At 56.7% G+C, this 25427-nt stretch overlaps 9 protein-coding genes across 9 annotated transcripts; 6 read left to right on the top strand and 3 right to left on the bottom strand.

Annotated features, from left to right (window-relative positions):
- Position 1: 1 nt before the first annotated feature.
- B0T15DRAFT_233046 (PAPA-1-like conserved region-domain-containing protein) lies at positions 2 to 1992 on the bottom strand. Its single transcript, XM_062862971.1, has 2 exons — positions 731 to 1992; positions 2 to 634 (listed from the first exon to the last, which is right to left on the bottom strand). The coding sequence occupies exons 1-2, from the start codon at positions 1869 to 1871 to the stop codon at positions 258 to 260; spliced, it is 1518 nt and encodes a 505-aa protein (XP_062719996.1). The 5' UTR covers positions 1872 to 1992; the 3' UTR covers positions 2 to 257.
- On the top strand, positions 1993 to 2873 carry B0T15DRAFT_233086 (uncharacterized protein). Its single transcript, XM_062862972.1, has 2 exons — positions 1993 to 2494; positions 2562 to 2873. Exons 1-2 carry the CDS (start codon positions 2114 to 2116, stop codon positions 2781 to 2783), a joined length of 603 nt encoding a protein of 200 aa, XP_062719995.1. The 5' UTR covers positions 1993 to 2113; the 3' UTR covers positions 2784 to 2873.
- A 373-nt stretch (positions 2874 to 3246) lies between these two features.
- On the top strand, positions 3247 to 4843 carry B0T15DRAFT_232983 (peroxisomal membrane anchor protein conserved region-domain-containing protein). The gene is made up of 2 exons (XM_062862969.1): positions 3247 to 3669; positions 3736 to 4843. The coding sequence occupies exons 1-2, from the start codon at positions 3406 to 3408 to the stop codon at positions 4489 to 4491; spliced, it is 1020 nt and encodes a 339-aa protein (XP_062719994.1). The 5' UTR covers positions 3247 to 3405; the 3' UTR covers positions 4492 to 4843.
- Positions 4844 to 5354: 511 nt separating this feature from the next.
- On the top strand, positions 5355 to 7999 carry B0T15DRAFT_233004 (uncharacterized protein). Its single transcript, XM_062862970.1, has 3 exons — positions 5355 to 5766; positions 6029 to 7925; positions 7974 to 7999. The coding sequence occupies exons 1-2, from the start codon at positions 5592 to 5594 to the stop codon at positions 7717 to 7719; spliced, it is 1866 nt and encodes a 621-aa protein (XP_062719993.1). The 5' UTR covers positions 5355 to 5591; the 3' UTR covers positions 7720 to 7925; positions 7974 to 7999.
- A 335-nt stretch (positions 8000 to 8334) lies between these two features.
- Positions 8335 to 11361, bottom strand: B0T15DRAFT_485926 (SPX domain-containing protein; the record flags this gene model as incomplete). The annotated part of the gene is made up of 4 exons (XM_062866323.1): positions 8335 to 8477; positions 8548 to 10817; positions 10875 to 11247; positions 11316 to 11361. The coding sequence occupies 4 exons, from the start codon at positions 11359 to 11361 to the stop codon at positions 8335 to 8337; spliced, it is 2832 nt and encodes a 943-aa protein (XP_062719992.1).
- A 758-nt stretch (positions 11362 to 12119) lies between these two features.
- Positions 12120 to 16168, top strand: B0T15DRAFT_535805 (uncharacterized protein). The gene is made up of 4 exons (XM_062869524.1): positions 12120 to 12610; positions 12667 to 15096; positions 15152 to 15260; positions 15332 to 16168. The coding sequence occupies exons 1-4, from the start codon at positions 12529 to 12531 to the stop codon at positions 15990 to 15992; spliced, it is 3282 nt and encodes a 1093-aa protein (XP_062719991.1). The 5' UTR covers positions 12120 to 12528; the 3' UTR covers positions 15993 to 16168.
- B0T15DRAFT_535803 (uncharacterized protein) lies at positions 16169 to 16709 on the bottom strand. The gene has a single exon (XM_062869523.1). It carries the CDS (start codon positions 16503 to 16505, stop codon positions 16188 to 16190), a length of 318 nt encoding a protein of 105 aa, XP_062719990.1. The 5' UTR covers positions 16506 to 16709; the 3' UTR covers positions 16169 to 16187.
- A 99-nt stretch (positions 16710 to 16808) lies between these two features.
- On the top strand, positions 16809 to 20352 carry B0T15DRAFT_535802 (HbrB-like-domain-containing protein). Its single transcript, XM_062869522.1, has one exon. It carries the CDS (start codon positions 17045 to 17047, stop codon positions 19883 to 19885), a length of 2841 nt encoding a protein of 946 aa, XP_062719989.1. The 5' UTR covers positions 16809 to 17044; the 3' UTR covers positions 19886 to 20352.
- Positions 20353 to 22675: 2323 nt separating this feature from the next.
- B0T15DRAFT_399602 (LIM-domain binding protein-domain-containing protein) lies at positions 22676 to 25261 on the top strand (the record flags this gene model as incomplete). The annotated part of the gene is made up of 6 exons (XM_062865018.1): positions 22676 to 22892; positions 22956 to 23218; positions 23290 to 23937; positions 23999 to 24301; positions 24358 to 24672; positions 24728 to 25261. 6 exons carry the CDS (start codon positions 22676 to 22678, stop codon positions 25259 to 25261), a joined length of 2280 nt encoding a protein of 759 aa, XP_062719988.1.
- Positions 25262 to 25427: the final 166 nt, after the last annotated feature.

Here is a 25427-nt window from a genome sequence, read left to right as displayed (position 1 = left end):
CTTTGGTCCTGAAGCTGTGTTATACCTACTAGTACTTAACCTGTGACCGCCGCCCAGTTGCTAGGCAAGAAGTGTATCATGCCCTCGCAACCAAAGGTTGGATGGAGCTACCTCTTGTTCACCCAAGGGAGTCCATTAGCTATGCATATAACTTTACTAGCACGGTCCTCCGCGAATCCTGACCCGCCAACTCTCAAAAGAAAAGCACACAGTCTACCACCCTAATACATGTCGAACTTCCCGGAAGACAGAAAAGCCTATGAAACCTCCTCAACCATCTTTCCCGGCGCGAGCCCCCTTCCCTTTCCCCGAGTCCCACCCGTAAACACCCGCCCAGCGGGCCCGCTAAGCAACTCATCCGGCACGGCTACACGGCTGCCGTCTTTGTTGTTCAACCACCGAATGATCATGGGATCCGGGCGCTGGGCCTCCGTGTCGGGCGTCTCGTCGCCGGCGGCCAGGAGCGCGGCGTTCTTGCGGGTCGTCTTGGGCGCTTGCTTCTTGAGAAGCTTGTTGATCGTTTCCATCTTGACCTCCTCGTTCCGCTTCTCGCTGAGGTTGCGTCTGCGCCGGGCCATTTCGGCGCGCCGCATGGAGAGTTCCTCCGCAGTGAAGTGTTTCTTAGCCTGGACCTCTGTTCCGGCGTTAGAAGTACGTCCTGCTGCTAGAGTTTCGAAACGAGCATATGAAGTTCGAAGAGGGGGAAGATTGTGTCAAGTGTCAAGCTTACCATCCGACAGCTTCATGTACTCGTGCGAAACGTCTCCGAGCTTCGCCCGTTGCCGGGCTGTTAGTTTTGACAGATCCGGCGTGTCGGGACGGCTGATATTCTCCTCATCGCTCAATAGTTCGTCGTCCTCTTCGCCTTCCGCATCCTCATCGGCAACTTCGATTTCCTCTTCGCCTTCGGCATCGACGTCCTCGTCGTCTTCGCCCTCAGCGTCCTGATTGCCACTGGCGACCTCGACGGTCACATCTTCTGGCTCGCTCTCGAGCTCGCTCAGTTCCTCGTCGTCCTCATCATCTCCGGCCCTTGCTACGCCCTTCGCTACAGCCGTGCCCTTCCCGCTCGGCTTCGCGGGTGAGCCCTTCCCTTTGCCGCTAGGAGCGGATGTGCTTTTGGGAGGTTTGGTCACCTTGATGATGGGGGGCTGCGGAACAGGAGTGACGTCCATGTCGACATCCCCATCGGCATCCTCATCGTCTTCGCCTTCCGCATCAACGTCCATATCATCGTCGTCATCATCGTCGTCATCATCGCCCTCGGCATCCTCGTCACCGAGGTCCTCCATCTCCTGGTCTTCATTGTCATCCTCCTCCTCCTCTTCATCTCCGTCCTGCTCGTCGACCTTGGCAAAACCCGCTCGAGTGCCAACCTCAATCTCGTCCTTTTCTACCTCTGCCTCCTCTTCCTCCTGGTCATCCTCTTCCTCGTCTTCCTCCTCCTCCTCTTCGTTCTCCTCGTCCTCTTCCTCGTCTTCACTGCTCTCGATCACGTAGCTCTTCTTACCGACCCTGCTCCGCTTGCTAACAGGGCCACTGCTACCTCTGCTTTTACCTGCCTCAGCCAAGCTACTCGGAGACTTGCGCTTGGTCCTGCCGTTGTCGTTGCCGTTGCTGGTAGCCTGGCGCAGCTTGCTCGACGGAAGCTTGACGGTAAGATGAATATGCCGGTCGCCGTCGCCGGCGCTGCTTGCGGGCGATGAGGAGGGCAGGCCCCTCGACACCGAGGCGATGCCGTTACCCGAACGGCGTCCGCTGGGGCGTGACGACATGGTGCGCTGCTCGCTAGTGTCTCGGTCTCTATCGGCCATGTCAGTGATTGCCATGGTGGCGCGCTGGGCGGCCGAGCGGCGCGGCCGGGAAGACATGATGATGATGTGTCTGATGTGTCAAGGGGGCTGCTGGCTGCTAGCCTGATGAGAGACGGTATGTGCGATGAAGTGAGATGTGTGTGAATGATGTTGATGAGGACGACAGGCGGCGGTGGCGGTAGTAGATTGTGGTTGGTTGCCCGGGGCGGCAGAAGTGGGAGGTGCGCCGCAAACGAGATGGCGTTGTGTGTGCGTTTGCCCTTCTAGGCCACAAAGGGTGTGGGGGTTCTTGCTCAGTGATGTTTCGGGGCACCCGGCATGTCGTTGGAATAAGGTTGCCGTGGCCGAGAAGGCGTCAATCAAAGGCTTCCGTGCCAATGGAGAAGCCGCAGGGGATCAAGCCCACAAGCCCACGGAACTGCAGTCTGCCATTCGCTGCCCGGGTCATACGGCTTTGCAGCCCGAGAAATGACGCGACCTCGTTGGCGTTGAACCGCAGGACCGGTTCCGGTCTTTTTATCGTGCGGCGTGTTGTTGGAGCTCAACTCGAGTCGCGACAACACGGCAGTAGTTGGCAGGTTTCACAAGTGATCAAGGCGTGGCCCGATGGATGGAGCTGCCAATCAACATCTGTGCCTTACAGCAACAGGGTCGCGTTCCTACCGGGTAGTTCGCCAAAGGTATTTATCCCATCTCGCATCAACACCGTGGATGGAGGTCCCAACCACAACTCACAACTTACAATAGCAGAATCAAACCACAGCCGCGCAGCCCCGGTGCCTCCAGCATTCGAAACAGTGTATTAGGGAATTAGGAATCACCATGCATGAGCTACTCACATTGTGGTTGATAAGATTCGGCTGTGGCTGGGCGGCCAAGCAGCACTGCAGCACTCGGGTCGCACAGCTCGCGTCGCAGGCTAACTCAGGTATCTTGCATTCGGCGCCTTGCCTCCGTTTGGCGGTCTAATCGACAGGTTGGTTCAGATGGCTGCTCTGCAGAGTGTTGATGTCATATTAGCATCCTAAACCCATATGGGTTTGAAGATTTCGTCTTGTACGTACGCTATGCTCTGAGAACGCGGCCTGTCTCCGATCCTACGTCCAAGACGGTCAACGCAACGTGGATCTGCGCTTGCGAATGGCTGTATCTCCGTGTTGTAGCAAGTATCAATCGATCCGACGATGGACTAAAATATGATCAACTCTCATCTATAACTTTGGAGATGTGTGGATCGTGAACTGACAACCACTACGGAATACAAGATCTTGGCACATCCAAGAAGGCTGTTTTGCCTCTCATCAGTCCACAGTCGTGACAGGCCACACACTGGCGGCCCGCCGTTCTGTCGACTGGTCTCCACTTACTAGTAGCGTGCACGGACCAGATATATGGAAACACCACGGCCCCGGCCCTTGGCAGAGCTGCAGGCTGGCGAGCCTCGGCAAAAGGCAGGCATCCCGGTCACAAGTTCCGAATGACAATCACGTCGCGCTTCTCCGGTCCAACAACACCCAGCCTTGCTGCATACAACCAACGTTCGCTTGATACGATCCAATTGCTGTTCTGACTAGACCTCCAGATTCTCAAAATGGGTGGCCTGAAGAACGAAACCAAATCACAGTCCCCGGACGCGCCCTCAACCTCACCAAGCGCAGAGCTGAGCGCCGAACAATGCACGTCACACGAAGAGACACTTAAGCAAGCCAGGAAATTCCTGCAAGATGACCAAGTACAGAACACGACGCCAGAACGCAAAGCCGAGTTTCTCAAGAGCAAGGGCCTTTCCGACGCCGATATTGAGGAGCTACTAAAGGAGATCTCTCAAGATGCGCGGCCAGAGTCACAAGCATCAGTATGTTGCACCCCTAGGCACTGATTACTCGGACGCACCAGATATATGGACTGACACCATTATCAGAGTCAAATTGAAGAACAAAAGATAGAAACTCCTCTCTCGAAGAAGGAAGACCGGCCACCTATTGTCACCTATCCAGAGTTTCTCACGAAGCCTGCACGGCCACCACCCCTCGTAACTGTCAATGGCTTCCTCAATACCCTCTACGCTTTCGGCGGCCTATCAGCGCTTGTATACGGCGCAAGCAAGTATGTGGTCGAGCCCATGGTCAACACGCTTACGGAAGCGCGGATTTCTTTCCACGACACCGCCAATCAAGACCTTGCAAAGCTGGTCTCGAAACTAGAAAGCATCGTCTCCGAGATCCCAGCCCCGAAACCCAAGCCAAGTTCCGCCCAAGATGACGATGCAACGAGCAGCTACGACGACCCGACCGAGCTCTTTCACCGCGATATAGGCGTGCAGACTTCCCTTCCGACCTCCCCCTCCCCCGAGCCATCCCAACCCCACAAGGAGAGCGCCACAACCATTCACAACCGCCGCCTTAGCTCTCTCATAACCTCTCTGAGATCGCTCAACGAAGGACTTATTGACCACACAGAGTCCCTCGGCGACGTGCAGACGGTTCTAGATATACTCAAGCAGGACCTCGACAAGCTGAGTAGTGCAGCGGCAGCAACCGATTTTGTGGGCGGGTTCTCGCTGTACGGGCCGTCCGGTAAGAACGAGCCGGACGATGAAATTAAGAGGGCGAAGGAGAATATCAGGCGGGTCAAAGGGGTGCTGTTGAGCACGAGAAGCTTCCCGGCGAGCAGGTAAATCGCCCCTTGGGATTGCAGACGTCGGGCGGTGTGGACACTGGGGTGCGGAGGCTGCTGTGTGGTCGCCACCGATAGCCACGCTGCAGTCCTACGGAGCTTCGCATCATTTGTGAGGAAAAGGGGCTCATGCAGAACTACAATCCATGGTTTGCTCTTCGTGAGTTGTGGGCTTCTTGAGCTGCTTGCCAGGGCCCACTGGCTGGGTTGCTTAAAGCGGGTGCAGGCCGACTTCCCACACAGAAACGCTACTGCAGCTGAAGAGGGGCTGTCATGAGGTGATCAAGCAGATGGTTCCGGCGTGAGGATGGGCAATGCGTACTTGAACGAACTGCTGTGGTACGCTACACTATTCAATCAAGCACATGCTGCATCTCGTCTCCGCGGCGCCTGTCGGAGTGGGCGATGGTAAGCTGTTCCGCCATGGGACGCTCCGTTTCCCCGCTCACCGCTGTCCATCACTTGGGGAAGCGGGGACTGGGCAAACTGTTCACACAGGGGACCGCTGTTTTAACAACCTGGCTCAAAGTTGCACTGTGGACAAGTTGCATCTGATCGTCTTCCATACGGACGTAAGGCTTGCGATGAGTAGGGGACTCGGAGGTTTCCAGCTACGAATTGATTGAGCGATATTCTGAGCAACAGCTTACTTGTGAGCGCGTAAGTAAACATGGGGATTGGATGCAGGTGTCCAGTCTAGAGACATGCTTGGAGTTCCGATCCCTGGTCACACGATCGTCGAGAGCGGACGCTGCCGGTCCCCGCAGCCAGCAGCGTTGGAGCTCCGCATCCCCACTCATACCATGTCGTATTTTTCGCTTTCAATATCAAGCAGTTCGAGGCGGCAGAGTTTGTCTCTCCTGACTTCCAGTCTGCCAGTGTGTCACAGTATATTGTCGGATCAAGCCGGAATCACCTGGGCAGGAGTGTGCACGAAGCACAACCGGAAGCGGAACGGGAGGTGGAAAGCGGTGAACCGCCATCCCACCACTTGTAGGTCGAACCAGGCGTGCAGCCCCCGGGGGCCAGACTCGACAGACCAATCCGGAAGCAGCAGACCTTGGATCGAGCTGAAGAGGGAGGGCAGCGAGCGAGAACAGGATGCGACGGGACCAAGACATGCTAGTGCTCCCATCAGAAGCGCCCGAGCTGTCCAACAAAGCGCTGATCCCTGGAAGGCAAGGGCACGAGTCATGCCCCTCGACCTGGAGCCCAGGTCCTGCTGCGCTGTGCTTAGATGAAGCCGGTGAGCATGTGCCGTGCGCCACAACCTCTGGTATGTCACTTCAAGTTGTCGCTTGTCCTTTCCTTCCTCCACCTAGCTAAGACTATTGTCTATACCTGAATCGATATTTCTTGGCGGGAGCTCCCCCGCCTCTCACGATTCCCATCTTTTATGTTTTGTTGTCCTGGGAAGAATTGCTCTCGTTCCATAACGAACAAGGAATTCTTCGTCAACTCCAACTAGACGAGTTTAGCACAGCCATATGAGGCTGCAGTCAATCTGCAGATCGCTAACATCTGTCACCCTTGCCCAGGTCTAGGCAAGCTCGGCCTGCTTGGCAAGGGCATCATACCACCATCAAGGCTAGTCACCCCGCACCCACCCAATCGCCAAAACCCTGTATCGCCAGCCCCTATAAGGGCAGGCTCGCTAGGGCCGTCGCGCGAGAGCACCGGTGGCGATCACAAATCACCCGCCGCTCAAACACCAGGAACTATGATTTTCACCGACCTATATAAGTCGCCCCGGTCGACTTTCAACAAACTCCGGAGTTCTCTGCCTCACGGTGTCCCGCCGCCGCCCGACATCGATCCAGATCTTGTCAGCAGAGACAAGGCCAAGCAGAAGGAGGCCGTGAAGAGGCACCTCGCTGAGAAGATCCGCAATGATTGGGAGTTTACGTGGCCGCCTGTGGTAGCTGCAGCGGCTGCCACTGCAGAGCCTACGATTGCTGCACAGGATGGAGTGGTTCCCCCAGTGACGGAGGGGGATGTCACCAATTTGACGCCAGTCCCAGAAACAGCAGATGGAGATCCCCTCAGGGATGCCGGGGAAGAGGCCGATTCAGATTCGGATGCAGAGTCGACATACAGCACCATCTCGGAAGACCCTGAGCGCTTCCGGCCTCGCGCAGAGTGGACTTCAGACCTCTCCGACAATGACGATTTTCATGTGCCTACCTCTCCCTTCCGTTTCGACAGCCCAGAAGCCGTTGGTGCGGCTGTGCGCGACTCCATTGAGTCCAAACGAGCTCAGCGGCGGAAGGCGGTTCGCGAGGAGGCGAAATGGAACCCGGGGCTGGCATGCTTTGAAGCACGTCGCAACGCCTGGACAGGTGCAAGGATTGTACGAGTGAAGCCGAAACCGCCAAACGCAGTATCTCCCACCTCCGCTCGCCGCTTCTTCTGGCGCCATTCCCGGACAGAGTCCACAGTCATTTCCAGCTCCCCGCCGAGTCCTACATCTCCTCTTCAGCCCACAGCAACCCGCACATCGACTACAACTGCCTCAGAGTCGGATTCAGGAAAGAGCGCAACATACGTGCAGAAAACGGCCTCCCACAACCAGACCCCATCCATCCCCTATCCCGTCGAGACCGTCATTCCGATTCCTCCCCCACTCCTGCCACCGCAAAACCCAATGCGTGCCTCGATACAGCCTTCGATGTACGGATCGCTCTACGACAAGGTCGTGGTCCAAAGCATGCAGCCTTCTTGCCCGGTCAATCTCTCCGATATGCTACGAGCCTGCGTCGTGGGCTGGAAACGAGACGGCGAATGGCCGCCGAAGTCGAGCTACCCGGCCCCGGCTTCCTCCCAGACAGCGGCAATCACCATGCGGCAGCGTAAGGCGCAGCAGCAGCGCAGCAAGAATGCTGCTGCGAGTGCGTCAGCATCGGCCGCGGGGAACGGATCAGGGTCGAGGAGGCTAAGTTTGGTTGGCTTCTTCAACGGAACTAGCAGGTCGGCGGTGACGACGCAGGAGGTAAAGGATAAAGATAAAGAAGGCAAAGAGAATGGCCTGGACCGTTCTCAGTCTCACTCGTCCGAAAGTGCCGGCTCTCCAGGCAAGACCCTATTCAGAAGGAGCTTGCACCGGGTTCTTTCCCTGGGTCAGCATGGGCATGGAGCTCATGGCAGCAACGGGAACGGGGAGGCGAACGGTGCGGGTATGCCGCTGAGTCCTACAAGTCCGACTACCAAGGAAGGCACCGCGGCTAGCTGATGTCTCGGCGGGTCTGCACTGTGGCGTGCTGCGTCGTCCGCACGCCTGTTCCCACTAAACATACTACTAGTACTTTACGCATATGTTTTGCTGGACTCCCGCTCGGCCGTCAATACGACTGGTAATGAGACGTGCCGTACTGGTTTGATACCCCGGTCATTTGCTATGAGTTTATATGGTGCTGGGTTGGAGGCATCAACAGGATGGTAATGATCAGCCTCGCCTGGAGCAAATGGCCAAGCTGACGATGATAGTGAATTAAATAGAATTACTCGGACTCTGTGCTCCCCTCTTGTTGTCGTTTCAAATCGCTCTGCACCGTATTCTCTGTAACCCCAAAACGGGAGTGTACTCAGGCGGTTTCGGTCATACCCCTGGTACCAGCAACCCAATATTGATGGGCACTCTGGCCGCCAGCGGCTGTCACATTGGAGCTGGACGTATCCGGAAACTATGACTTAGGTATCTATCCATCCGTGCACGTCTTTCCAAATGATTAGAGAACGCTGCATTACACTCCATAATCTAGTGGTACCGCCGGCTCATCTCCGAGATCACACACAGGAAAATCCACTGGCTTCCTTGTTTGTGGCCTCTTATCTATTGCACATGTGATTACATACCAGTTACCCTCATGGCAGCATACCCCACAGTAACCACCACCACAAGGGTAAGTAAACTGCTGGGCACGCCGACTTTGATGAAGTGCTTGACCTGCAAGTACCGCTGGCCGGCCGGGTCCTCCTTCATGATGGCAGCTAAATAAAACGGAACAACCCCGGATTAGCCACTGTCCCTGACACGAAAAGAAGGAGGGAATGGACTTACTCATGTTAGGAAACCCGCTCGTGGGGAGGGCCATGGCGGCGCTGCACATCAGCACGCCCGCCATGACCAACAGGTTAGGATGAGGCTGCTCCAGACCCTTTCCGACGTCGTATACCAGCGGCAGGATAATCAGGGCGGCGACGGTGTGGCTGATGAAGGTGGCGATGACGAGGATCAAGCTCGAGAACACGACCAGGATGCCATATAGGCTGTACTCTTGGACACGCTCCGTTATGATCTTGGTAACGGTGTGTAGCAGGCCGGAGGAGTTGACCGCCTTGCCTAAGGAGAGACCACCTGCGGCCAGCATGATGATGGTCCAGGGAAAGTTGTTGAAGTCTTCCTTGGTGAGGATTCCGACGCCGAAGAACAATACGATGGGAATGATGGCGATGACGCCCATGTCGCCGAAGACGCCTTCTAGGCTGTGCGAGGCACACCACAGTCCGATGATGGCGATGGTCACGGCTGAGACGAACCACTGAATCCCCGTGAAGGGGTCGCGGACGGGGCGGACAGGGACGATGGTGGTGCCCTTGCCAGGCTTGAACGACACGAGCAAGAGGACCCAGATCAGCAAGATGGAGATAACGCCGACGGGGATGACGATGAAGAACCACTGGCCCCAGGTGGGCTCGGGCTGCATGATGCCAATGGCGACGACATTCTGCGGGGACGCAATGGGCGAGAGCATGCCACCGATGTTGGAGGCGAGGGCGATGCCGATGATGACGGCCTTGGACATATCCGAGCCGGCCGGGAGATTGCGGAGCATGGGTTCGATGATGCCGAAGCAGAGGACGGGCGCGGCCACGTTGCTGATCAGCATGCTGGCTACCGCGGCGACGGCCATGTTGGCGATGAGGACGGTTTTGGGGCGCGTGCCGGCTTTGCTGAGGACGAAGGTAGCGATGCGCTTGTCGATGTTGCACTTGGAGAGGGCTGCTGCCAGGGTGAAGCCGCCAAGGAGAAGCATGATGACCGGTGTCCACATGGCGGAAAAGACGACGGCGGTAGCTTCTTTCGAGCCCAGCCTCGCATGCGGCTTGTCTTTGTCGCGGAACACCTGCAAGACGACGCATAGAAAGGGGATGATGAGCGAGGTCACAAATAGAGGCAACGCCTCGGTGGCCCAGAGCAGACTGACGAGCACCAGCATCGCCAGGCAGTTCTGCTGTTCGGGCTTCTCCATGATTGGAACGAAGAGGAGCGCGAAAAAGAGAGAGACGATGATGACGAGATTGAGCGTCGTTGTCGTGAACAGCCAGGTCGGGCAGACAACGCGGCCTAGAGGTGTGGATACAACTTTGGTCGGCAGCACTATCTCCTCGTCACCCTGAAGCCGCGTCGTTTTGGGGTCGGTGTCTCGCCCAAGAAGCGCGGGTCCTAACCTAGCAGCCTCGGCTCGCCGCTCCAGACCGATCAATTCTCTCCAGACTGTGTTCCGCTCCCAGACGACGTGCTCCCTTAAGTGCGATCTCAGATCCCGAAGTGCTGCGTCGCCGTCGCCCTTGGTCACGATAGAGGTGTATGCATCGACAATGAGAGATATTCGCTCCTCCAGCCCCTTGGCGGTATCAGGGCGGAACGGATGAGCAGTGTCAACGAAGGTGCTCATGTACCTCGGCCGGAGCCGGCGATCGATGATCTTGTCAAACTTCTTGAGGACCTTGCGGAAGCCGGTATGGTTGAGCTGGATGTACGACTTGAGCTCGCACAGCTGAACGTAGAGATTGATCATCCGCTTTTTCAGCATGATGCCCGACGAGAACAGCGCGGCTTGCTCGGCATAGTCATCGTAGTTCATACTATACCGCCGCAGTGATCGCGTGGAAGCTGTCATGTTTGTCGAGGCCATCATCGAGTCTCCCAGCGACCTCCGCTTCCCAACGCTGCCCCTCCGCCTCCTGGAGGTGAGGCCAGTCTCTTCGTCGTCCCCTTCGTCATCGCTATCCTCGTCCATTGCGTCCTCGGTCGAGTGCTGACTGCGTGCGCTTTGGCTCTGGGGCCGCTCCGAGCGTTGCCTCTCGCTGGACGGTCGAGCTCCCTCGGCTGCGCCAGGCCCTTCCTCGAACTCATCGATGTCTTTGAGAAGTAATGCGACCTCGTCGAACAGCTCCTGTTCTTTGAGGCCGTAGAAGGACGTTATCTTCTCCAGTTCGACATCGAGAGCGCGGCCGAAGATGGCTTCCGGGTCATCGTTCTGGATCAGCGGTCGGGACTCGGCGTCGCCCGCCGGTAGGTGGATGGCCTTCTCGAGCTGATATATGCTAGTAGTGTACGTCAGTGCAACGGCCGGCGAGTTGGACAAGGTCAGTCACGCTTACAGCTTCTTGAGGTTGCTATACGCAATGTAGTGGTTGCTCCAGTCCGGAACGGCGTTGAACTGGATGCTATGGGAGAACTTCATTTCGTCTTGCTCCTCAAGCCACTTACGCTTCTCGGCCCGCTTGGTGTCGTACTTGAGTTGACGCTCCCGTATGGCGCCGTGGTACTTTCGGTTGGCGGCCGGGTATTCTGTAAGCTCAATTTGCTCGGGAGGGCTGTCGAACGTCGCACACTGCGTGCTCCCTCCCCTGTCGAGAAAGCCTGAGCGTGTCTGTGGGTGCGATGTGGGTTGTCGTTGCGCTCGAAGACCTGTCGTTCGGCTAGAGGAGGGCTCCTGGGATGCGGCCGGTGGTGGTATTTTCAATGTCTTGCCTCCAGGGCCGTGGTTGACGGATTGGATCAAATCACACGCACATCGATGGCGTTCAACTGATCTCAACTGGCGGCGCTGACGACCAACGCAGACAAGGCAATAGGTGGGTCCATATCTGCACTGTTCGGCTCCTAGCCTCCTACGGCTTGGCACGGCTGATCACCGAAGCCTGGAAGCCTGTAGTGGAGTGGGGTCTTGTGGGTTTCTGCCCAATCGGAGAGGATCTAAGCACACGTGTGTTCCACAACTTGAGGCCGGCGAGTTACCGGTATTGCGGTACGGACTACGAATACCAAGGGTCTTCGTACGGGCGTAACTACCCTCAAGCTACCTTCCAGGTAACTGATGCTTGAAATGATGCTACACACGTGTTATTAGTACTATGGTAGATGTTGTCAGCTGCCAGTCTCGGAGCCGGTTCATCACAGCTTGTGCTTGTTACTGTCGGCAGGTAGTTTAGAGAACTATTTCCAGGAAGCAACACATTGCGATATCTCCGTATTCACTCTGTCATCCCAAGGTACACTCCAAGTTAGATTGCCGCCTTACGTACCGGACGTGTAAGAAAGCCTTAACGTATCACGCTACCTGCTACGGATACAACGTAGTACAAACAGTATTGATGCTTCTGATGTCGTCGTGTGACCTTGGACTTGCGTGAGGTTGTGACGAAGAGAGTTGAGCTCAAAAGACTCCTTAAGCCTTAAACACTGTACTGAGATGGCGAGCTTGCATTGTATAGCGGAATGAGTTCCGATGTAACAGAATTCAGGGCGATAGGTGTTGGTGTCCCGATTACCGATTAGGTAGGCAAGTTGGAGAACCTTGACGGCCGCGGCTGTTACTATCAGTCTGTCTTGAAATGGGAGTCGATGCACCGTTGGCGTTTTTCTGCACCTCGCCGTTGGACTCGATGCGGACAGTGTCTGTGTAGTATAGTCACCACATTGCAATGAAGACCATGTAAACACCGCGGATTTCGTTCAGCCGTTGAAGACTCCAACCGCTTCGGATTCGCAGTTGAACTCTGCGGAGCAGCCACATACCCTAACCCGAACCAGCCAGCTGCCTTGCACGGGGACGCCAATGCCGTCATCCCCCGATGCGCCAAGGAGGCAAGCTGCCGACCCTGAATAACCACCTCCAAGCTACTAATACGTCCAACATACTGAGACCGTGCATTTCTCTCTCGCCGAACTTGCACGTTCACGGTTCACAGCCATATCTGATGTACCAACAACCGCGCTGAGCGCACGAAACCCGACGAGCTGGCGACCGCCATGCTCTCCGCATTCACAGCTCGACCCATCATCGAGCTCAAGCAACGGGACAAGTCCAAGATCGAGTCTATCCTCGCCTATGGTATACTTGTTCTGCGTGCCGCGATCAGATGAAGCTTGGCTGACTACGGCGCTCAGGTGATCGTGTTCTCGTCGGCCTCAACACTGGCTCCCTGCGCATCTACCGAGTCAACGACCCTCCTGCTGGGCCCGACGCGACAGCCGACAACGGCATCTCCTCCGTTCCGCCTGATACCGAGGATGCAACCTCTGCGCCTCCAGCCTCCCAGAATGGACAGAAAGCGCCAAACTCACAGGCAGGCAAGCCAACAGACCTCCTCCGCGAGGTAGAGAAATTCTCGACACGTGCTATCGAGCGGCTCGCCAGAATTAAAGAGGCCAACATCCTCGTGTCCCTCTCGAACTATGCCGTGTCTCTGCACGACCTCCAAACCTTCGAGCCCATCGAAGCACCTATTGCCCGCACCAAGAATGCCTCCACTTTCGCCGTGACCAGCAACATTGTCAAGGACCCGGCCACGGGCATTCCCGAGATTATCTCCAGGCTAGCTGTGTCCGTCAAGCGCCGCCTCCTTCTCTGGTCGTGGCACGAGAGTGAACTGTCACCGGATGTCACCGAGATTGTTCTTGCCGAGTCGATCCGGTCCATTACCTGGGCCAATGCAACAAGGGTTGTTTGTGGCATCAACAGCGGCTATGTCATGGTTGATATCGAGACCGGAAATACCGAGGATATTGTCTGGCCCGGCGCCATCGGTGGTGTGGCAGGTGGACAAGGGCGCTTTGGAGCCGTCAGCGCTGCCGGGATGGGATACATGGGTCTGGGCAGCTACATGCCGAAGCCGCTTGCAGCAAAGCTTGCTGATGGTGAGCTGCTGCTCGCCAAAGATACCAACTCCTTGTTCATCAATGACCAGGGAAAGGCTACTGAGAAACGTCAGATTCCCTGGCAGGCAGCGCCCGAGGAGATTGGGTACAGCTACCCATACATACTAGCGCTGCAGTCTCCAGCAAAGGGGAGTCTAGAAGTCCGAAACCCCGACACCCTCAGCCTGTTACAGACTATTAGCCTTCCTGGGGCCTCCTCGCTGCATGTCCCGCCTCCCACCGGCAGTCTCGCACACGCCGGGAAGGGCTTCCATGTCGTAAGCGAAAGGGTGGTGTGGAAGATGGACGCCACGAACTATGACTCTCAGGTCGATGAGCTGGTCGGTAGTGGTAGGCTCGATGAAGCAATCAGTGTCTTGGGTATGCTCGAAGATGCTTTGCTCAAGAACAAAACAGAAACATTGCGTGAGATCAAGATGCAAAAGGCGGAGGTCCTATTTCGCCAAAAGAAGTACCGCGAATCAATGGACCTGTTCAATGAGGACGAAGTCAACGCCCCGCCGGAAAGGGTGCTGCGGCTCTTTCCCAAAATCATCGCCGGCGATCTGTCAGCGGTCGAGGACGAAAGGCAAGATGAATCGGAGCAGGAGAGCTTCGACGGGAAGGCGAACGGGGAGCAGGAGGCAAAGCAAGACGTCGTCGATGTTTCCTCGCCTATCAAGGCCGGGGGGTTCGCCAAGTATCTCATGGGTGGCAACCGGAAACATAACCCCGAAACATCCTCGATCGCCTCGTCCAAGAGGGGTTCTGACGACGAGGCAGCAAGCATCAAGGCAAAAGCCCAGGACGAACAAAGTCAACGGGAAAAGGACCTAATGGCCTCCGTTCTGGAACTGAACAGCTACCTTGCCGGCGCCAGAGCACGACTCCAGCGAGTCATCGACCCAGCGACGGGCAAGCTGAAGCCGCGCAAATCGCACAGCGGCTCGGCTGAAGATGCGTTCAAGAGCTTGATGCTGTCCTCCCCGGACGAAAGCGACGAGCAGCTCGAAAGGGAGCTGCAGAACACGTTCAAGCTCGTCGACACCACCCTATTCCGCGCCTTCATGTACTCACGTCCAACACTAGCAAGCTCGCTGTTTCGCATTCCCAACTTCTGCGACCCTGACGTGGTCAACGAGCGGCTCGTCGAGCAAAACCGCTTCAACGAGCTGGTCGACTTCTTTTACGGCAAGAAGCTCCATCGCGAGGCGCTCAGCCTGCTGCGCAAATTCGGCTCGCCGGATGAACCCGACGAGGCGGCGCCGACCTTGCACGGCCCGCAGAGGACGGTCATGTATCTGCAGGGCTTGCCACCCGACATGATTGACGTTATCCTCGAGTTCTCAGAGTGGACGCTAAGGAAGGATCCCGAGCTTGGGATGGAGGTGTTCCTTGCGGACTCGGAAAATGCAGAGACGCTGCCGAGGGACGAGGTCATCGCCTTCCTTGATGGGATTGACATTGGACTCGAGATTCGGTACCTGGAGCACATCATCAACGAGCTGAATGACATGACGCCCGACTTTCACAACCGACTGGTTGAGTTGTTTATCAGGCAGCTGATGGGGAAAGAAAATGGAGACGAATGGGATGCTCTCATGGAGCGACTGGTGCGCTTCTTGAGGGAAAGCAAGCAGTACAGCCTCGGCAAGGCGCGCGGCCTGATCCCAAGGAATGGTGAGTTTACCGCCTGGTTTTGCTGTGCTTGGATTCAGACTGACAACCCTGCCAGACCCGCGCTTCTACGAAGCACAGGCCGTTGTGCTCAGCAACATGGGCCAGCACAGACAGGCACTGATGATTTATGTCTTCAACATGAAAGACTACGCCAAGGCCGAAGAGTATGTTCCCAATCAACGCCCCTTTTCTACCTCTCTCTGCCCTTTTAGACTCCTCTGACTTTCCCCCATAGTTACTGCAATCGTATCCACAAGACCCAAGACGCCCAGTGTCACACAACCGATGGCATTGCCCCTTCTACCACAAAAGACGAAGCCCAACCAACTAGCACCGAAAAGCCGTCCATCTACCACACGCTGCTCTCCCTCTACCTGACCCCGCCGCCAGAATACTCCCCCGAGCTCGAGCCAGCCCTCGACCTTCTCTCGAAACACGGCTCCCGCCTCCCTGCGGCCTCAACCCTCTCTCTCGTCCCAGACACCCTCCCCGTGGCTCAGCTTGAGTCCTACTTCCGCGGCCGCATGCGCAGCGCCAATAGCGCGGTGAACGAGACCCGCGTGCTAGCGGGCCTGAGGAAGACGGCGCTCTTCACCAGCCAGTCGCTGCTCTACCTAGGAGACGGAATTCCCGGCGGACAAGGAGGGAGGAATAGACGGGTGCTGATTGGTGAGGAGGAGGTATGCGGTGTGTGCCACAAGCGGATCGGCGGTAGTGTTGTCGCCGTGCTGCCGGATAATGCGGTGGTCCATTATGGGTGCTTGGGCAGGTCGGCTGCTGGTACTGGGATGGGTGCCGGGTTGAGATCGTTGTCGCCTGGAGATAGCAGGACTGCGAGCATGAGATCAGGGTCGGCGGGGCTTTCAGCTGGTTCGTGGGGGAGGGTAGGCGGGTGACCAGGGGGATTAATGCTGGGTATGGAAGTTAGGACCGACAGGTTGGGCGTAGGTATGGCGCTTCTGATATCGTGTCATATCTTGATCGGCTAGTCTGTATTGCGAGCGCCTTCTCCGGTCCAGTTAACCTGAGGGCTCGACTTCGATCATGGCAAGCTTGTCTACACCGAGACAACAGCATTACCGCTCCGATGCTTATTGCTGTTCTTCGTCCTGCACTTCCTCCCCGTAGTTCTCCTCTTCCTTCTCGTCATCGATAATCTTCTTGACCCCGTTGGCCTTTGTGGCGCTCGAATTTCGCGCCTGGTCTTCCTCCATCCGGGCCGTCAACTCCTGGTTGATCTGGTTTTGCAGAACGATTATGGACCGTCGGAGCTCGGCAAGGGATGCGATTTTGTTTTCGACAGTTGTGCTACTTGGCGGGGCCGTCAGGGGATGGTGTATGGTGAATGAGGCATTCCCAGTGGACGTGTAGTTAGCCGACAGCGTCGGTTGTGACTGTGAGGAAGTCATGCTGGGGTCAAGCTCAGAGGGTGGATGTGGTGTTGTTAGGCGGTGGACGAGTTGTCTAGGTAGGTCTTGTATAGTATGTACACTACCGTTCCGATCTTTAGATTTATGACGCGGCGCGGGAGAGTGGAGGAAATCGACTGTAGCTTTGATGTAAAGGGCTGGTACAGATCCTGTGTGGTGTATGGTGGTAGGAGTGTCGCGAAGTGCCCCGCGGAGAATTTGGGGTGGACTGCGGGGCTTCTAGTCATTCAGATGTCTGCCCCTCTTTGCGTCCTTGGCTTCGTCACTGCATCCCACTCACTGCATGCAGCAGGGTTCGTTACCTTGGGTAGCGCCGAGTGCCCGGTTTGCTAACGCCTTAGAACCTCCCAAGTGCTCGGGACGTTTACCCAACCTTGATCGCTTTCACTTTCTATCCCTGAATAGTTACCCGTCCGCAGCATGATCGGCTGAGTAGGTCTAGTATATCGCATACGGCCCAGGGACCATCCCGCCAAGATGTAACAGATCGCTTCACCGTTCCAGCGAAATCCTTACCCATGCAGCCAGCAAGACCCACGCCGAGGGCACCAGGGAGCTTCTCGCCCCTGTCAGCTGCCAATTCAGCAAGCGCGACCGACCTTTCAAGATCGAGACCGAGCCGGCAGGATTCGTTGTCGAGCGACGAGCCAGCGCCATTGAATGTTGTGAAGACACGCGGCCAACAGGGACAGGCGCCATCCCCAACGCCCATCTACTCCAGCTTTATGTCGGGAAATAACAACAGCACGACCAGCCTTCAGAACTTCTCGCGACCCACGCTGTCCACCGTTGTTACCCCCGCCCGGTCCGTCGCTGGCGCACATTCGCCCAGCGACGGTCTTCCGCGCAACGCGCCGTCCCCGCTGACGCTCCCGCCGGCTACCTCGTCCCCCGTCACGCCAACCTTCGGGGGACGGTTCACCCATAACCGCAAGCACTCGCAAAACGCGGGCCTGTTCGAACCTACCCTGCCGTCGACAGGCACCTCAAACCTGTCCCAAGTCGGCCTGACGCAGCCCTCCCCGAGGGCCACTCCGGCACCGCACAGAGAGATGTCCGCGAGCCAGATCGCTGCACAGGCGGCGGTGATGCAGCATCAGAACCAGCAGCAACAGGCGCAACAAGCACAGCAACAGCAAGCTCGGCATCGATCGCAAACGGTGCCGCCTCACGGGCAAGATGAGCAAGGGCAGACAACTAGACGTGGAAGTGGGCCGATGAACCCCCCGATGTTGAGCCTTACCGAAGCGAGCGTTCCCCGAGATAGTGCGCTTGGGGCGCAGACGTATCACAATGGGCTTCCTGGCAACCACACTCTTGCAGCGACGGCCGCCGCCAATATGGTCTTTCCGCGGTCGGGTCAGACGTCTCCCGCATTGCCCGCGCAGTCAATGCCCCCGCCTCCACCCCCAGCCTCCGAGAAGCCGCTGAAGCAGGAAAAGTCAAAGGTGAAGCTCTTCGCTCGCCAAGTGAAGATCGGTGGTAAAAGCGACACGAAGGACAAACCGTTGCCCAGTCCTGGAAAGGTCTCGAACCCGTTTGCCAACCTACAACGGGCCAACTTCAGCACAACCAGTCTCGACTCGATGTCTCAGTCGTTTTACAGTCTGCCCAACACTTCCGCTGCAACAATTCGACCGACGGACCTACAGCCCGAGAAGGAAAGCAAAGAGAAGGAGAAGAAACACCACTTCTTGTCACGCCAGAAGCAGAAGCTTAAGGATGACTACCACCTGCCCCTCTCGTCTGCGATGAGCAACTCCAGGCCGACGGATCCCAGTGCACCCAGCAGTTTGTATAGCTTCAACGTGCCGCAGAGTCCCGGCACGCACAGCACCAGCTTCAAGTCAGCCTTGGATCTGCGTCATGGCGGGCGGGTATTCCGGGAGAAGAGGAAAGAGGAGAAGTCGCTTGATGACGCCTCGAGTTCGGCCATCGGGAGTGAGTGGCCTGGTGCGAGCACCGCTCCTTCGGGTTCCGCCACGGCCGCTTCCACGCTTTACCTCAACGAGCCGTTCGACAGCCACAAATATGGCTTGAACAACATGACACATGATGATGCATGGCCATTCCTGAAGGCCAAGCTACTTGTCGTATTCGAGGCCGAAGATCTCAGGCTTCCCGTCGAGGACCTGAACCGCGTGGTCACGATGCACATCCAGTATTGCATGGCTCGCCGCAGTCCAAACATCATCGTGGATGACCTGAGGGAGCTATTGACTACCGGTTTCTCCAGCCTTGACCACACCCTGCGCAAGACTCCGGAGGACAGATTGATCCCTTCGCTAGTCGAGCTATGGATTTTCACCTTCACGGGCATCCTACCATACATGCAGGCCGTGTTCCTGCCGCTAGACCAGGAGTTCTCGGGTCACGGGCCCCTGATGTCGCCCGAGCAAGCACGCGATTTCTGGGGCGGCATTCCTTCGTCTACCCCATCAGTTGCCCCGTCAGCTGCCGCCAAAGCCGATTCCTCCGCTACTCAGAAAGCGGGCCGCAGCCAAAGCGTCAGCGTATCTCCAGCCTCGTCAGTGCTCGAGGTACGCCGGTTCGTGCTCCTCGCTTTTCGTGACATTGTCATCCTCCCCCGCTACGACCTGCTCAAAGGGATGTTCTCTCGCCTCTCCCTCGAGTTTCTGCCGCAGTCTCTCGCGTCCATGGCCCTCGCCTCCCCGCCGCTCCCCATCCCATCGCCAGGCTACCACAACCAGGCCCAGAGCCTCAACCAACAACTGTCTGCCTCCCCTTCCGACTTCCACGCTTCCACAAGCCTCCCCAGTGCGCTCGGCTACCGGCCAGGCACCGCCGCCTCCGTCGACCCGTCCGTGGCGAGCTACAACAGCACCGGAAGCACCCTGCTCGGGGACAGCTCAGGAAGCGGCAACCGCAGCCGCGCCATCAGCAACGTCAGTTTCGGCAGTGACAGCGCCGCACACCCGATGCGGCCCTTTACTCCGAGCAGCTTACACGCTCTCGGCGGCGCCGCCCCAACTAGCAACACTACCATGAATTACGGCGGCGACGGCGGCAGCCTCCGCGATCAGAACGTCGAGGACTCGAAGCAGGTCACTGAAATGGTCGGTCGCATGCTCCAGTGCATGAGTGTGCTGGCATCGGTGGGGGTGGCGCTTACCGCGGGGGGCCGGGATGAAGAGGATGGCAACAAGAAGGTAGAGGAGCTGAATAAGCTGCTCAAGCTCAACTGGCTGGGGCGGGGCCGGACGGGTCGGAATAGAAGGGGCATGGTTGGGGGCCGGGTGAAGCGCGGAGGGGTGACTGGGACTGGAACCGGGATCGGTGCGCCGCCACAGCAACAGCAATCTACGGTTGGTTTAGGATTGTCTACAAGTGCTGGGTAGTGCGTACGCGTGTGGCTATAGGCTGATGGGGCTCTGGACTGGACGGTATGAGAAGAAGGTGTTGCGGGTTCATACTTCAGCGGGGCAGACGAGGCTTTGGAAATGTCGGATTAGGCAACTACGGTACCTTACATACCACACACAGGCGTTTGCGGACTTGAGGTCTGGAGTAGGGGTCAGGTAGGCGATCAAAGGGTAGGCAAGGAGACTTGGGCTGGGGGTAAGGAAAGGCTACAGATATCTCTCAGGTACGTGGTTATGGAATGTCAAGACGTCCTGAAGTGGTCGCAGGGGTCTGACGGTGGTCTTGTGCTTATGTAAGGGTCCAAAGCCATTAAAGGTAAGGTAGGTCAGGTACCTTACCTGCATGTAGAAAATCTACACGTACCTCCTTATATAGGACACTCGACTCTGACTGTACCTTCCTTTGCTACGTATTGTGTAACTTTAATTTATGGGAGGCGCATGCGCCGAATCCTACTACGAATTCCGTCCGGATTGAGAGCTCACTTTGGGGGTAGAGCTGGAGCGACACGATGAACCGGCCATGTCTTGGGAACAGATGGTGGGATTTGTAAAAGGTTACGACAAGAGGCACGCCCACAACACAGCAAACGCATGAACGGGCCAGAGGCTGTCAATGGTACGGCAGATGGGTGTTCAACAACGCCATGTATTATTATCATGGTACTTATGTTATCCTATGGAACTTGGAACAAGGCTACGCAAAAGCAATGTGGGAGCTGATAAGACCGGTTACCTAAGCCAGCATGTTAGCGCCTGGTTTCTTGCACTCAGCACTCAAGTGAACAAGTGATTGACTTTGCGATCAGACATCCAAGGAAGAATTGCCCCTCATCTGTCCCGAGAAAGGCTCTGGTGGGACTCAAGTGGAAACTGCGAATGTAGGGAAAATTTTCATCATGCAGAGTCGAGAGGGAGGTAGAAGAAAGCTGCGTAGACTGACCTTGCTGTTTGTTGCGAATGTCGTTCACTGTTGAATCAGTATGTGTAAGAGTTGAGGAACCCAGGAGGCTGTCGCGAGAGAAAGGGCCAAGATATATTGTCTTCGTGGGAGCTGCTCTCGAAGTGTCTACTGTTGCCGGGTCAGTGACTGGGCTTGGAGAAAAACCAACAGAAAAGGTGGAGATGGAGACAAAGCAGTCGTGAGCTCCACCGACCCAAACATCGAAAATGATGTTCCGCGGTTGTCAGACAAATATACTGGCAAGTAACAGGCCCGCTCCCGTAGGAGAGAAGCCCGAGACAGACTGACTTTCGTTCATGGTCGATTCAGGTGGGAAAAGAAGACATTTCGAATGTTGTCATCATTCAACGGCGGGGGAGCGTCATATATGCAGAAAACGGAAGAACAGAGAAGGGAAAGCTTACCTTTGCCTTGCAGAATGTGTGTCGTTGCAGCAGCTCAAGCTCCCACAGGTGCTGAGGATGCCTTCCACAAACCAATCAGCCCTGACTCGCTCACTCACTAGTCAGGCAGTAAAAAATAGGCGCAGCACCAAAGCATCGCCATTGACGATTAGACTGATGGATGGACATAGCGCGGTGTCCTAGGCGGGCAAGCAAATCTGGGTCGAAGATGTTTCGAGTGAGGAAAGGAAGAGGAGGATTGGGGTTCTGAAGTCTGCAGGAGTTCTAAAATACCTTCGTCACGAGATAACGATAAGAAAATTTGGCAGCTTTTCTGCACATGCAGCTCACGTGAGTTTCCGCTCTAATCAGCTGCCTGTGGGGCACGCACGCTAGCTTCTGATTACCACATCACGTGGGCACCTCAACTCGGAGCCAATCAAAAGTTTTGACTGCGCATGAATATATTTCCGGAGCCAAATTCGAGCATTCCATTCTGTTTACATCTACACGGTATGAGGAAAGTAGGCTTCTGCTTACAACACGTGCGGTGGGCTGATTCGATATCACTTTCAACAAACTTGGTGTATAGTAGACTTGGCTGACGTATCTGCTTTTGCGCCGCCTGAGATCACTATTTTGCTGCACGGTAATGCTACCAAAAGCAGGTGTACTGTAAGATCACTGCTGATTCAGATAAAGCCCCGGTTGCTCCAGATTTGCAGACTACCTGAATCAACCGGCTTGAAGAGAGGACTGTGCCACAACTGCCACAGAAAGGCTTTCCCATTTGACCCCTCGGGAAGATTTCAATCGGGCAACCACCCGGGACTCCTTGGGTTCCGCGTTCCCACCTTAACTAATCATCTTGCCAATCCCCTACAACCAACCCCCCGTCCCCAAACTCCACAGACGACCGCACTTCGCACCGCGACACGTCGTTGCCGCAACAAACGGCCTCACCCCAACGTTCGCTCAACTCAACCATAAGCTGCACGGCAGCGCAATTACGTCGCGTATTGCTCCTCGGCCGCTGGAGTCCGGAACTTCCATTTGCACCCGTCACGCCACCCGCGACCGGGCCATCCAAGCACCATCGCGACTGGGACACACATCCGACAATCCACGCTATCGCGATCGCTTTCTCGACTCCGCCTGTGGCGGCAATACACTCCCGCCGGCCGCGTAACGCTTGCGCATACACTTCGGACACCGCACGAGCGTCCCATCTTCTCAACGCCTTCGACCCCCGGGTCAGCTTCGCATGCGATAACTTGGAGGACTTCGGGTCGGTATCCACTCTGTGGATAGTCGGCAGTTTTGGAGATGATGGCGAGCATGCCACCAGGCTTTTCGCCGCATCCCGGTGCGATGCAGCAGCACCCAGGTGCTCCGCCGGGCCATCCTATGGCTCCGGCTATGGGCCATAACCCGAGTCAGCCCGGCGCAGCACCGGGTGGCATCCCTCACCAGCTCGTGGGGCACATGGGAGTGTCGGGTCCAGGCCCTCAGATCAATGCTGCCGCCCTCATGGGAGGCATGCCGCCCGGGGCGGGAAACCCGAACGCCCATGCGATGCAACATCTGAGTCCGGCGCAGGCCCAGATGTTTCATCATCCGCAATTAAACCAAATGTGTATGTACCGCGGTCCCAATTGCTGCGCAGATCCCTTGTATGGCGTGCTGACTTCTTTTCTAGATGCCGCAAACAACCCGGCATTGCAGCAACAGATGCAGCAACATCGGCTGCAAATGCTTCAACAACAGCAGCATGCGAGACAAGCGCTGATGACCCACGGGGCCTTTGGGGCCATGAACACGGCGGGCATGGGTATCCCGCTTGGACAAATGAACCCGGCCCAAGCTGCTCAGATGGCAGCACTTAGAAGGATGCCAGTAGCTTCCCCGATGCACCTTCAACAAGCCCAATTGGCTCAACAACAACAGGGCCAGCCTATGAATGTAAGAGAACCTCAACCGGCTCGATACCCTCAACTTGGCTTCCTGAACGTTGCGCTGACCCGTATCCGCAGCCGAATATGATGGCCCACCAGCTGGCACTACAACAGCAGCAAATGCAGATGAACCAACAAGGGGGTAATCCGAACCAACACCCGATGAACCCCCAGCACCTGAACCAGATGCAACAAGCCCAACTGGCCGCGCTCCAGGCTCAGCAGGCCCAGCAAGCGCAAGCGGAAGCTCGCATGCAAGCGCAGGCGCAGGCGCAGGCCCAACACCAGGCAGCGCAAGCAGCTCAAGCCCAGCAGCAAGGGCCAGGGCAGTCACAGCAAGCGCAACAAGTCCCTCAACCACCGCCTGGTCAGCAGCAACAACAGCCTCCGCCACCCGGACAAGGTGGCCCCGGAGCCAACGGATCAGCGCCGACTCCAGGCGCTACCCAGGGTCATACGCCACAACCCAACCCACAGCAACAGCCCCAGGCGCCGCCCCAGACGCCGCAAGTCACACAAGCACAGCAACAGGCCCAGATGATTGCGCAGGTCCAGCAGGCCCAGCAACAGCAGGCCCAACAGCAGCAAGCGCAACAGCAAGCGCAACAACAGCACGCCGCAAACCTAGCGAGCCTGATGCAACAAAGGCGTGATCAGATGGCGTTGAAGGGCGGCATGCATCAGCTCAAAATGCTGCAGTTCTGCGAGCAGCTGAGCGGGTTTCCAGTAAGTCAGCCCTCCCCAGCCCGGCGGGCATTGATCTCGAGCTCACTCAGCCTCACTGTAGGGATCGAAGGGCAGAGATGATTTGGACTACTGGAACAAGTTTGTCCAACACTTCTTCTCACAAAAGGGCATCTTTCGCCATACAATCCTCGTCCGGGATGGCGAAGATCAAGGCCAGGAGAAGCAGTATGAAATTGCATATCCCGCACTCGCCCGATACTTCCACACCCATTTTGAAAGCGGCGTGAAGCACATGCAGTTGGTTTTGGATAAGGGGACAGCAGAGCGACCGCTGCCAAACGACTGCCACCTGATTGAGAACCAGAAGGCAAGCCTCGTCTACTGGTTCGAGGACAATTCGCATGTGAGCTTTACTTCTCCCGCCCTGGTTTCGAATAAGGTATTGACGCAGTGAAACAGCTTGTAGCTCAGGGCATCCTCCGTGTCCAGTTTGACAGTGAGTCAAGGTTTGATCTCTTCGAATTTCAAACTACGGCGCACGAGGAATACATTTCCAGGCGAGTAGTAATTCAGGCCGCCCGGCCGGCGCACAACTGGGTTAAGGAGTGGCGAAGTCTCAACCAGCAAGACCCAAAGCAGTCCCCGGAACTCACCAAGAAGGGGAAGCCTAAACCAGCAAAGGTACCTGCTCGTGCTCCTCCGGATCTTGACCTCCCGCACTCTGTTGTCAAGAGCGGCATGGGAATCACGGAGGCTGTCTATCAATTTCTCGAGGTACCCTCACCCGCTTCACTCCTGGCCTTTCCATATGTGACTGACCCGTTAACAGATGGTCGAGATTATGAACCAAATGGGCCCACTCTTTGGATACTACCACGCCCACCCTGGACTGGCTCCTTATGCTGCCCTGGATCAGTATGTCAGCCAGATCAATGCCCAGATCAATGCGTCTGCACCTCAAGGCATGAACGGCCAGCAGATGGCCCAGGGCGGGCCCAGGACGCCCGGATTTGGCCAGTTCCAGATGGGTGCCAGCCCTGCCATGGCCAATTCCATGCTTCCGGGTTCTCCCCATATCACCGGTAGTCCGATTCCAGGACAGATGGCTGCGCCGACGATGCAGCTCCAGCCTAGCCAGCAAGGGAGCTCGAGCGGGCCGAGCGCTAATACTTCGCCCGCCCAAAACAGCAACAAGCGGAGGAGGCCATCGACCGTTAAGAACGAGGACGAGGCGCCCACGTCAGCCCCAACACCGGCGGCCATGGGTACTCCACAGTTAAACGGAGTGCAAATCAAGGGGAAGCAGCCCCCGACCCCTCGAATGCAGAAGCGGCACAAGACTGGGAACAATCCGGGGGTATAGAGACCTCCCAGATGTGTGAGTCTTTCTCGTGCGCTAAGGGGCCCCTTTTCCGGAAGCCCCGGCATTCCGCGCTATCCTTGTCTGGCATATTGTGACGCAGGTGACCGTTGGGTCATGGTACGCCAAACAGTGCTGGCAAGCGATATGGGGCTGTTGAGTCTCAAAA

Source organism: Chaetomium strumarium (assembly GCF_033439665.1).
Source record: "Chaetomium strumarium strain CBS 333.67 chromosome Unknown B0T15scaffold_5, whole genome shotgun sequence".
Classification (NCBI taxonomy): domain Eukaryota; kingdom Fungi; phylum Ascomycota; class Sordariomycetes; order Sordariales; family Chaetomiaceae; genus Chaetomium; species Chaetomium strumarium.
This window is presented reverse-complemented; position numbering and strand designations above follow the sequence as displayed.